Below are 12,325 nucleotides of genomic sequence, written 5' to 3'. Positions count from 1 at the left end.
TTTTTTTTTCACAACTCTGCAGTTTTGAGCTTATGGGGGGGACTTGACTTTTGCTCACTGAGCACGGAAATGTTTGTCTGTGAGGTCAGTCAGCATCCCTGACCAAACTGTGGGTGTCCCAGGGCTTGGGAGAAATTGCTTCTAAAGGATGAAAGAGATTAAACCTGTCAGTTGTCCGGAGGGGGATCCGTTGGGGCTTGCTGGCAAAGATAGAGTTAGTGCTGAAACTTCTTCCTGCAATCCTCAACAGAAAGCTGAAGGTTCATCTAATGCCTGCTTAGAAAATGTTTTACTCATTTAATGTCTCCTGAGCACCTTGTACAGCAATGAACCAACAATGTCACCTGAAGCCTTTTGTCCTATGGTCCCCGCACTGGCCATCATGCTCCAGGGAGCATTGGCAAGATGAAGTATGGCAGGCAAGATCTTGCTTCATTTTTATCACTACTGTGTCCTCACACACACATGTGCAGTTAATGACAGTTCCTAAACTAAATTCCCCTCAAATATGAGCTTTCTATATCTACATGTGTCTTTTTTCTGCCTGGTTTTAAACAGCTTCTGCACGCTACTCCAGAGACAGCTGCATTCAGTGATAACTAACATATACGGTGAACTTATTAAAGGCTTTGGGATTCCTTTTTTTTTTCCTGTCTAAACAGGAGAAGTGGGAGTAGTCAGTTAGTAAAGTGTTGGGGAAGAGTTAGCTGCATTTGGTTTTATCTGCATGAGAGATCCCGTATAAGACTATGTATCTTTAGTAAAATCTCCATAGGTCAACTGACTGCCGTACATCTCCCTCATGCCAGCTGCTGCTGGGTTTTAAAGCCCCAGACAGGTGCAGCAATGGAAAGCCAAAGAAATTGCTTCATTAAGGTTGATAAATAAAGTTGAACTTCTGTGACTGCAGTATGTGAGTTGAAAAACACTTGTCCCGCTGCCTCTGTGAAACAGCCTCCTGCTGAGTGTTTGAATTGTATAAAAACTATGAATGGATCAGCTAATATTTCCCACCTGAGCCAGAAACTGCAGGGCAGCCAGACAGTCTCAAGGACAGCACTTCCAGGCAGCATACTGCATGCAGTTCCTGGCTACGGTCATGGCTGGCTTGTTTGTTCTTCCTGAGCCCTTTCTGTTAAGTGTAGCTACTCATCCTCAACTGTGAATCAGCGTAACTCCATCAGAAGAATGTGCAGGTCAGGTCAGACGTCAGCACTGCGTCTTATCTGCTGGCCAGCTTTCCTATCAGCCAAACTAATTTGCTAAGATAATTCTGTTTCCTGCCATCTATTACAATAAATCAACCACTGTAGCTTCATTGAAGGCTCTGCTAACTAATGAGCTACCCTTGAAATTCTGAAACTGTATGCTGGGGGGAGAAAAACCCTTATTCTTCTAAATATAAGAAAGTTTTAGATAGATAAACAACTTGATGTTCTGGGCTATGCTGTATCTCCTCAGCCCCATGTTAATGGATCATTCTTGCCGGAGTCAGCTCAGATTGGGGCAAACCCAGTAAATGCATCGATCAGTCCTTTAAAAACAAATTTTCTGAATAATGTGATCTCAGATGGTGGAGCATACATGTGGGTAAATGCAAACACGGAGAAGTGAGACACAGAGAGAGAGAGAGAGAGAGCGAGAGAGCGCGCGCTTTCAGGAAAGAGTAGGAGTAAAATGACAAGGGGTTCACTGTTGTGGCTATTGAAGAAAGAAATAAGGCTGTTCCTACGAAATGGTAACTCTCTGGCACTTAATTTTGAATAGGAAAGAAATAGTGAAGATAGACAGTTGCTGAAGAACCATGAAGCATCCTGGAGCATGCTTACTGCAGCAGGAAGAGCTCAGGGACAAAAAAGGTATTAAGATCATCCTGGTTTTTCTTTATGGCAATAACAAACTACTGGGAGCAGTAGTGATATTATAATTTACAGCCATATTTAAAATTAGAAGATACACTGCTTGTATTGTTTTGTTCAGATTTGATATTTAAAATGCTGATTTTTTTTTTTAAAGAGGGACTTTCATCCCTCATGGAATTTCAGCATTTTCTTTTGGCTTTTCCTGCAGATCAACACTGAGTTTGTAATAGCACTCCTGGGATAAAACTCAGTCGTGCTGCACCAGTTAGTTTACTGATGGGAGCCAGCACTTCAGCAACATGGTTGGGTTCTTTCAGTCAGTCATTTGGCAGAAGGATGTTTAAAAATAATTGCATATCCCCTCCCTGTCTTTAAATATTCAGAGGAAAAGTCACAGAAAACCCGATAATGTGACAATAACAATGAGGCTGAAGAGCAGCATTATAGTGTGAACTCATATATCCCTTGGTTTCATTTACATGTTTAGCAGCTGCTTGTTTCTCCATCATAGAAAGATCATTACCCGACTTGTAAGAAGAGAGGGGGACGTCTGTTCACCTTTGGGCAACTAGCTCTGCATTTATTAATAGTTGTTGCCCATCTTATTATACATTTGATTGCTGCATTATAATTTATTTATTCATTGATTTATTGTAATAGATGAGGTAAAATTACCTTTGCAAATTATTTTGATAAGTGGGAAATTTGCATGGTTTTAAAAAAAAAAAACCAACAGTGAGATGCTACCTAGTGAATAGCATCTTAATGTGTGAGTGCTAGCATATACAAACTGGTCTTGTTAGAAAGTGAAGGTGAATCCAGCCAATATATAGACTAAAAAGAAATTACTATGTAACTTATATGCAATTATCCTTACATTCCCTGATATCTCTTTTCTTCGTGGAACAGGGAATCAGCTGAAAATGAAGGATAAATAGGGTGGGAAGAGAAGACTCCTCAAAAATTGGAAACCTAAATGTAGGCACTTTGCAAAACATTTGGTTAAGCTAGGGCTGCTCTAAGTGTGGATGTCACACTTACTTACAAAAGCTGTATTTGTGCAGCTCCTGCCTTCAGGAGCTACTCACTGTCCCCGCCTTGCAGGCCAGGGGTGCTGCCTGGCTGCTCACTGCGCTGCAATGGAGACAGTGCTGTTTCGCAGAGCTGGGCTGAACACAGAGTGGCAAAAGTGAAAAGAGGACTTATGGCCATATTCCACCCCTACCCCACTCCCCCCGCAAGTACTTCATTGCCTAAACCAGGGTTTAAGTAGGCATTGGGGGAGGGGAAAAAAAACCACCACCACCACTTATTTGCTAGCCAAAACCCCCTGATGTGTAGCTACCATGTGACATCATAGGAGGGCTCCATTTGAGGAGAGGGTTGCCTCAAGAGGAAGTGCCCAGCTGTGGGGGTGTGTAATGAAACACACATGTGTGTTCTGGGCTGTAGGTGACACACCGAGTGTCACCACCACCACGAGCAGAGACCAGAAGTGTGGTGTGGGCAGGAGGCCCAGCCCCAGCAGCGCCCATCCCACCCCATCCCACCCCATCCCATCCCATCCCGTGTTGATAAGGCTGTAGCTCACCCACTGTTGGAGCATCAAACCAGGGGCGGGGCAGGGGGAATCTGTGGCCTAACGGTTGTCAGACAAGTCAGCATCAACAATAACAAATAAATGGCACAGAGCCACATATATACAGAGATAGAACATACTCACACAGAATTATTGCAGTTGTCAGTTAATGCATGTAGAGCATAGTTAGACCCAAAACCCCTCCAAATTTTTCCTCAATTAATAAATAACAACATCCACTTTCAGATTTCACAGGTCAAGCAGCTGCAAAACTTGACCACTAGGGCCATAAAATGCAGGATGTTTCTTGGTGGTTTTTTTTTTCTTTTTTAAAATGTTTTTATTGCACTACTTAGTTATAAAATGCATCCCAAGTATTTGTCACTGCTTACAAATACCTGTAGTGCTGCTGCATGGCCGCCTGCACCCTTTCCACTCATGGACCCACGCAGTTCAGCAGCCATAGGTCTTCCCTCCTTGCTCCCACCGGGGCCTGCACGTGGCTGCCCCGGTGCCTTGGGGCATTCATGCCTGCAGCTGGGTTGTGCTGTGACACAGTAATCAGCCCTTTTTTCTTTTGATTTTTCCCTACTGTCCCTTGCTATAGTTGCTTGCCTTACGTGGCAGATCTCGTTTCCCGAACTGGCCAAGAGCGATCGCCGAGGAAGAGCCTAAAGAAAAAAAGGTAGGGCCAGTGGAGGGTGCAGCCACACTGCTGGGGTCAGCAGCTGCAGCTGGACCTGCTCCTCATGAAGTCTCTGAAGATTGTGACTCACATTTTGCTTTTTTCTATGACTTTTTTTTTTTCATGAAAGATTTTGGTTTGAAAAATTACTACTGCATTCAAGTCATTTACCATTTTCATTAGCTTTCACTAAGCTCTGCAAATGCCCCAAGATCTCCTAGGAATTTTACATCTCCCAGTAGTATCTGCTTTAGTCACTCAAACAGTGGCTTCATTTGGATCCAATTTTCCGTGATGGGAGCTTTGCACAGCGCAGCTGGGCCCCAGAGCCACGGGCAGTTTTGGGGCAGGAAGGCCCTGCAGCCGCCTTGCCCAGACTCAGGCTGCTGTGCGAGACACCAGCCCAGCCCCTGGGGTAGCTCCCACACTCAGCAGCGACAAGAGCTCGACTTACGGCACTTCATGGCTGTGGGCTTGGCCATCAGGGGAATTGCACATCTGCAATTCCAAACTAAAGACCCATTCTGTTAAATTTGGTGTAGGTTTGAAATTTATAAACCTGTGCAAATTTTATATGCACCTAATTATGTCAGCTCAAAAGTAGTTTTAAGAGCAGCACTATAAAAGTGGGATTACAATAGTTATATAGACACATATGAATACTAATCTGCATTTTTAGAAGCCATGGGTTAGGAACAGGCAAGACGTTTCCAGCTGGTACAGGCAGTGCCCTCGTGTGGCTGAGTACTCGAACTACAGGCAAACCTCCAGCGGCAGCGGCTCCGCAGAGCTCGGCTCTACGGGAGACAAACATTGATGTCATTGCTACAAAAAAGTTGAGTGATATGTTCTGAGCACTTTTCCCATAGTGACTCACAGGAGGGCTCTGCTTTAGCTTTTAAAAAGATCAAATAATAATCTTACTGCAAATCAAAAACTCAGTTTAAAAAACAAACACTGCAGAAGTAGGTAATACATTTCGTGAAAAAAATCTTTTGCAAGTATTTTTACAAGTGTTTAAGTATTTGCAATAAGGTAAAGATTTTAAAAATACTTAAATTGACAGCATTCCTTCTACAGACCCAGGCAGAACTTGGGGTTTATTATTATTATTACTACTATTATTACAATACTCAGGAAATTAAAAAAAAACCAAACCACCAAACCTAGAAATACTGGATAGCAGTATTTTTCTAGATAGAGAATGCAGGCAAACTTGGTGTGCAGGTCTTCTAAATGGTAGCTGCGGAAGCAGCACTGAAGCTACAGCATGATCCCAGGAGCAGCTGATCATCCAGGGCCAGTAAGGTAGTGCTCTCAGCATTTAAACATAAATTAATTTTTCCCCACAGGCAAACTGCAGTTAGCTACAGTAGCTTCTTGTTGGTTTTCCATTATAACATCAGGAACTAATTGGTAAGACACAAGTAGTATACCTAGACCTGATTTGATACAGTACAGCAATTCTTAAATTTCCTAAAAATGTTGAAATTGAGACAATAAAAAAAAAATATAAAATCTCTTGAGTAACAAAACAAGCCGATTCAATACTGTATTAGTGATTGTTTGTGACACTTCCAAAACTCTAAGCCCCCAAAGAAATGACTTGAGCCATAAGAATAATATTTTTAATTAACATTAATACAGAAAGAGCACAGGGTACATTGCTTTCCAGTAGCAGCTAATGCCGCTCTACCATTGGGGTGGGGGAAGTTAAGGCTAGCTGAGGGCAATCCGATACGATGTGATACAATGCTTTGTTTCCCTAACTCAATCTTGGAGGCAGCCTTTGTAAGTTTAAGAGACTATTTGTGCACAAAACATGGGATGTTTATTTAGCAAAACATCAAGAACAGAGGAAAAACATGCTTTGTTACAGTGATAAAAATACACAAAGCTTTCACGCTGCTTTTTACACCAACTCAGTCTGAAACCATAAAATTCCAGTTTGCAGCATGTTGTGCCTTAGATTGTATTAAACAGGCTATCATTAGGGAGCGTGGTGACCAAGTTCATCTGCTCAGTGCAGTATAAAGCGCACAAGAAAAATAAGTGCATAGAAATGAACCATTTATGATTATGAGTAATTCCTGTTACACATAGTACTTGCTTAAAATGGAAAGCTGACAAGCTGTTTAGTAAAACACAGTAGTACATTTTTCAAGAGCACAGAATCAGTATCGCAGCTATAGGAAAGACCGTTACTGAACATAGGTATTTCTATTTTTCCTCCAATCATCTCCCACACCAAAAGCCAAGCATTCTGATGTACCTCACTGTGGGTTTGGGGTTTTTATTTTAGTAATGTGTAAGGCATCACCTTTAACTAACACCTTTACCTTCTGCTCAAAATAAATAAGCATTTAGTGGCACAGTGATTTGTTCAATTTTCTACTGATTTGAACCCCTATTTCTAAAAATAATGAGTACAGTAAGGGCTGAGGGTTGTATAGGGGTGCAGTTTTTCCTCCCAAATATGAAAGCTTATTTATTATGAAACTTTATGTTTTTACAGTCTGTCAAGGAACCATACTTTCTATGTGTATTCCAACTCACAGATTAAGGCCATTGTTAGCAATACTTAAGAGCTGAGCCATGAAACAATCATCCAAGTGCTATCTTTGGGCATTACATTTAACAGCAACAGATGCTTTAAAATGCAGGCTGTTTCTTCAAAAGTTACGTATTCCATTCTCCCACAATACATGAAGGCTAAAACAGTTTCTTACCTTTGTATATAAGTTATTTTACAAGCTTCTTTTCACAGTGAAACCACTTTTCTGTCTGCAGACTCCGAGAAAGGAAATAAAGATTGGGGTTAGTTTCCATAACATTTCATTTACAGGGCCAGATTATCTCCAATACAGTACACCATAAACCAATACTTTTTGGATTAAAAGAAGACTCAATTGTCAAAACCAACACTTTTTTAATGCTATAGAAGACATCTCTGCCCTCTTATCAGTTAAGCAATTAGCTAACCTTGTAATCATATCCCATTTACTCTTTTGCAACAGTATGAAGTAGTACAAAATGCAGGCTGCAAAGTACTGCCTGCATTTTGAAACACAGCATTTGTGACCAAGAAGCATGCACAAGAATGCATTGAAACTTCCTCAGGTTTTTCTGTTCTCTATGTGTACCACTGTAAGAGTTCACACAACTTCTTTTACATTTCCAGGCAAAGGGCAGAAGCTTGGAGGCAAGAAGCCAAGCAGTTTGTTTACATCCGTTTTCAGTCACTTCTGCTAACAGAATACGCATCCTGAAAAAATGGGATTCTTGGATATTTGCAGTAGTGAGAGTGGATATTTTGCTACAAAATTATTCATCTAGAAAACTTTACTATGATTGCCAAGTCCAAGTCTCCCCTCTGGCCACAGCAGTTCCAAGGCTGTTCTCCGAGTTCAGGCAGGAAGAGGTAAGGTATACCTGTAACTTTAGGTACTATGTAACATATGTGAAGGTTGGGCAGGAGAAAGATGGCACGAGTTGAAGACATATAAAGTTAATGCATCATGAAAACCAGAACATAAATCTAGGGATAGGGAGGAGAAAGACTCCAGACATTCACATCGGTCTCATTGGTACATAGATTTGTGCTTGTTCTTTTGGTAAAGCCTCAATGTTTGCTCCTTGTTTGGAAGGCGGCACCGCTTGCAGCTACTTTCAGGTTTAGAGTCAGGCTGGGGCTAGGGGGATAAAGATATCAAACAAGGTATCCAACTCTGTAGAGAGCAAGTTCAGAGGCTGTAGTAATATTACTGCCTTTTTTCTGCAAGCCCCCTCTTGCCTTTGCTTTGTAAACAGCTCTATTTAGAAACATCGCTTGAGGTACCTGGAGGCTGTGGCCAGACTCCATCATCAATATGCAGCCAAGGCCGGTTACCATACCTTCTGCTCAGACGATGCAAGCGTTCTTGAGCCATTTTAATAAATAGAAGCAGCCTAGCCAAGACCTATAACTAGTCTTTTTACCTTATATTGCCTATGAGATGCTTCTATGGCATCTTTGGCAACGCTTCTAAGCATCTGCTGTCCCACAGCAGGACATTATATAGCCAAGGAAGAGCCAATGGACAATAACCCCATCCACTGACAGGTGAATCCATCACCTAAAACCTTACTGAAATTTTTCCAGGGAAGAGTTCAAGAGCTCACAGCAGTAGTGAAACTAAAGAAATAGAGTTTTGCCAAGGAGCACAGACTAGATAAATAAGGCAAGGGAACATGGAAGCCAGGAGACTATCAGAAGTGAAAGCAACAGTGACACTTTTAATAACTTCCTTGCTCTTGAGAGTGAAAAAATTAAAGCACACTTCATGCAGCAGCTAACGGAACAGATCAAGTCTCCCAGCACCCCTTGCTTTAGACAGATTAGTCCTTGAAGCACAATTTTAAAATCTCTCCAGTTACTGTTCTGTGCCCCAAAGAAAGATTTTAGATTTTTTCCAAGAACAAAGTAACCACATTTTCTACAATATGGGATCAGTCTGCCTTGTCTTTACAACAGTGGCTTTTTCTCTGTTACATTTTGTGACCTCTCCTTCTATAGACGTGATCCCAAAAAGGAAGTTTTCCATATAAAACATCTTTGAGTTGGAAATGTACAGCTCATATATATGCAATTTGTACAACCAGATTTTACTGTATATATATAGTTGCATGTTTGTAGTCAGTGTAGACAGAAGTAGCTAAAAAGCAACTAAACCAACAGTATTTCATTGCAAAACAGGAACAGGACTTCAGAGTATACTATTTTAGATCGACATGGGTTTTGCAGCTTTTCAAGTTAGTTTTCTTTAGGTACTTGGCATACAGTAAAATCCTGATCTACTTTTATTTATAATTTCATCTTTGCAGGCAGAGATTTTTCAATATTCACTAGTAATCCTGAAATGAAGAGTCAGATGTACAACATATTCCCAGGTAGTAGCTTAACGTACTGTAGAAAAGTCAGTTTTGTTTTACCAAGGACTAGAATCCACTTCAGTAACATTCCCTGAGGCAATCCACTATTTTATTGTTTTGTCCTCAAATCACTTGTATATAGTTGCTGTTCTGCTCCAGACTGCTTTGTTTCTTTAAAAAGACACTTAGAAAAAGACATGTTAACTTTCATTGCTAATTTTACATTTCAGCAATTATGCTTCCCCTTTATACCCTCTTCTCCTCTTTTTCCCCTCCAAAAACCACAAGTTAACAGATAGAAAATCTGTGTGCTTGATTTTCACACAAGATAGGAATTCAGATCTTTGAATGAATGCTAATTTTTGAAGATGCAAACGTGTGAACTGATGAGAATATAATAAATAACAGAACAGAATTAATATGCAATGAGCAGTCTAAAATTTATCTTAACTGAAACTGAAGGTACTCTGTCTTCAAGAGAGAATCCACGGTGCTTAAAGGGTGGGGATAAGTGGTGGGGGTGGAGGGTAGAGAAACACAAGAGAATCGCCATCCTTGGTCCACAGAAATGCATGAGCAAGAACACTGTGTATCTTTACATTCTCAATGGACTAAGGAGGTTTCTCCTGATATAATTCCACCTTTAACATTTCAAAAAAACCTCTGTATAATCAATGCACTTAAAGCTTTAAGTTTTAGTAACTTCACTTAAACTTTGTTTATAAAAACACACACAAGCACACTTCCCAGAGTGCAAAATGCTTAAATACTTCAATTACAGAACTCTACATGTAGTTTTTGGAACAGTAATCCTTTTGCTCTCAGAGTCAACTTCTTCCTTGTCATCGCATCCATTGCCAGCAACGGTTGCATTAAAACTAAACAAAAAATGCAGCAAATGCAACAGTCGATAACTCGATACTGTTTCTTCAGTTTTCCAGAAAACGTTGTTCATTTGTATAAACTCATTGTTGGACTTTGATACATGCACATGTAAGCATCACAAAGTAGTCTTCGTGCACAGCCTTGAATTTTTCTGGAATCCAGCGAGTGTAATTCTTCTAGAGACATCTTCAGGTATTCACCAACTTCTGGACATGGGGTAACTTGTGGAATGTTAAAGCCATTCTGACCTCCTTTTAACCATAAGGAAAGAGAGAGAAACAGATTAGGATTAGCAGCTACATATATATATACACATATATATAGTTCTTGAAAATGCCTTCTAAAAGGACCTAAATATGCCATTCTGGCCTACTGCAGGGTAAACTTATATGAAAGTCTATTGTTCAAGAAAAATCACAATTGGTGTCAGAATATCTTGTATGTTTGTTTACTAACAAACATACCCACACAAACACCATGCAAAAACCCACCAGAACAAGAACTTTGGGTTTTCATTAAAACTAGAAATTCTGTATGACTTTGAAAAAGTGACCTGACTACATATTCCACCTCAAATGCTACTGAATTTTTTAATAGCATGACAACTGGTAACAGCTGATGATTTTATAAGCCATGAGTGTCTGTACCTGACTTGCAAGACTAAGGCAGGTTTGCTCCTAGCCATTTTCCATGTAAAAATGAGCAAATTCAAACACCACAAGTATGGCCATCCATGACACTGTTCCCCCAGCAGACATTTTTGGCTTATAGCACCAGCTGAAGACAAGACATTTGTGATACCAAACCCCCTAATATCAGCAGGAGATCTATCCAGTGATTATCTCATGTGATCTACATTTCTGAAATAAAGTAGTTCTTTAAGGACTTCAGTCGTACATATTTCAAGCACTCAAACTAAGCTCGATTGCTTTCTGGTCATTGTAAGAAAGAAACTTAAATCCTGTAGCAGTTTCACTTTCAATAGGAGGCAAGATTCTCCTCCCCTCCACGGTCCCCTCAGTCACACTGTAACAGAGGGGTTCAAGAATTCTTCATGCAAAGGACTATTACTTTGAGTCTGACACTTGTATCTATTACTGTTTTTCTCAGGCACCAGAAGTGAACAGAGTTCTTAAACACTATTAAAATGCAGCAGTATCTAAGAGAACACTTGTTCTACTGACATTTGTATTATTACGGGGTTACAGTTTCCCACTGATAACTCTAAAGAGATTTCAAAGGAATGGCACAGATGTTGTAATGTGTGACTATTCCTTTTATTCTAGAGACACCTACACTAAGTCATTTAAGCAAAAGCAATAACAATATTTGCATACTATCTGATAACTCATCCACTTAAATATAGACTGAAAGAACACATTCCTGCAGTTGGTTATTTAAAATGAATTCTCTCTGCAAACTTGCAAAGTATAGAAAAACATGTAAGAAGTACTGCTAGAAAACTTCTGCAGTTACTTCTGTACCATCTACTTAGTAAGGCATCCAATTTAGGTAAAATTCAGGCTATGCAAATCAGTGGCTGCTATGAAATTAATGTGCTGAGGTAAGGCTGGGTCAAGATTAGTGTCCCAGCATCAAGTACTTCACTAGTAAAAGTTAAACACTATTAATATCCCCAAAATGTTAAGAAATAGGCACGGAAATTTAAAGCAGTAATACATGTAAAAAAATCAAGAGAAAATTAGAATAACTAGAAGATCTACCATCCCGATCTGCCATGCTGTCAAAGAAAAGCCAGGCGGAGTCATCCCTCCCGTATTTAACAAAAGCTACGTAGTGGCTTGTTTCTATGCAGAGAACAGCAAACAACTCCATCTTCTGGTATGGGATGCAGCCATGTCGCCAATCCCAGTCCGGCAGATCTTTAGGTAGTGACAATGGGTTGAATTTATGACTCTGTCTCTTCGGATGAAGATGAACCTACAATTGAAGTGATATTTCAGAAGAGAAAAAACACCCTGTAAGATTATTTGTTTCAGTGGCAGACAAAGCTAGAAAGAACATTACTGCTGAACTGAAGATTAATGGCGTTAGAGAACGAGCTGCAAAACCAGTAGCAGACTAGATGTTTCTTCTATTTTTCCCCACCAGTGTAGTTCAATATTGCCCAGAAAATTCAAATCTAAGGTTAGAAGGGAGGTCAGGTTTAATGCAACAATTTTCTACTATGCTCAGACTTGAAAACAAATCATGACTATGACAGCTTCATGCAAGTTACCAAACAGCTCTCAAAATTAAGTGGTTCTATGTCATGAATTCATCAATTCAAACAAGGTAGCATGTACGCAAAATTAGGATTTAAAGCAGGTGGCAGGAAGCAGATTCCAAGCTGCCTACAATTACTACTTCTCCACTGTATTCAATCTTGGATTTGGCAGTTAC

The 12,325-nt window shown here is 40.2% G+C and overlaps 1 protein-coding gene and 1 long non-coding RNA gene across 9 annotated transcripts in view; one reads left to right on the top strand and one right to left on the bottom strand.

Annotated features, from left to right (window-relative positions):
* LOC129212160 (uncharacterized) overlaps window positions 1-12,325 on the top strand; it is a 192,832-nt gene that overhangs the window by 170,470 nt on the left and 10,037 nt on the right. Inside the window, exon 10 of one of the 4 annotated variants that reach the window (XR_008579085.1) lies at window positions 1,768-1,860. The exons of the other annotated variants lie outside the window; for them this stretch is intronic. This is a non-coding gene — a long non-coding RNA (uncharacterized LOC129212160). Of the gene's footprint in view, window positions 1-1,767; window positions 1,861-12,325 lie in introns of those variants that run through there. 4 annotated transcript variants of the gene reach the window in all.
* CYLD (CYLD lysine 63 deubiquitinase) overlaps window positions 5,935-12,325 on the bottom strand; it is a 28,730-nt gene continuing 22,339 nt past the window's right edge. For all 5 annotated transcript variants that reach the window (XM_054840362.1, XM_054840366.1, XM_054840364.1 and 2 more), the window contains 2 exons: window positions 11,647-11,863; window positions 5,935-10,173 (listed from right to left, as the gene is read on the bottom strand). In XM_054840362.1, the coding sequence (XP_054696337.1) occupies window positions 9,989-10,173; window positions 11,647-11,863 (402 nt within the window). In that variant the 3' untranslated portion in view covers window positions 5,935-9,988. The remainder of the gene's footprint in view (window positions 10,174-11,646; window positions 11,864-12,325) is intronic.

Source organism: Grus americana, chromosome 13 (assembly GCF_028858705.1).
Source record: "Grus americana isolate bGruAme1 chromosome 13, bGruAme1.mat, whole genome shotgun sequence".
NCBI classification, from domain to species: Eukaryota; Metazoa; Chordata; class Aves; order Gruiformes; family Gruidae; genus Grus; species Grus americana.
The sequence above is the reverse complement of the archived record's forward strand: the minus strand, read 5'-3'. Positions and strand labels throughout refer to the sequence as shown.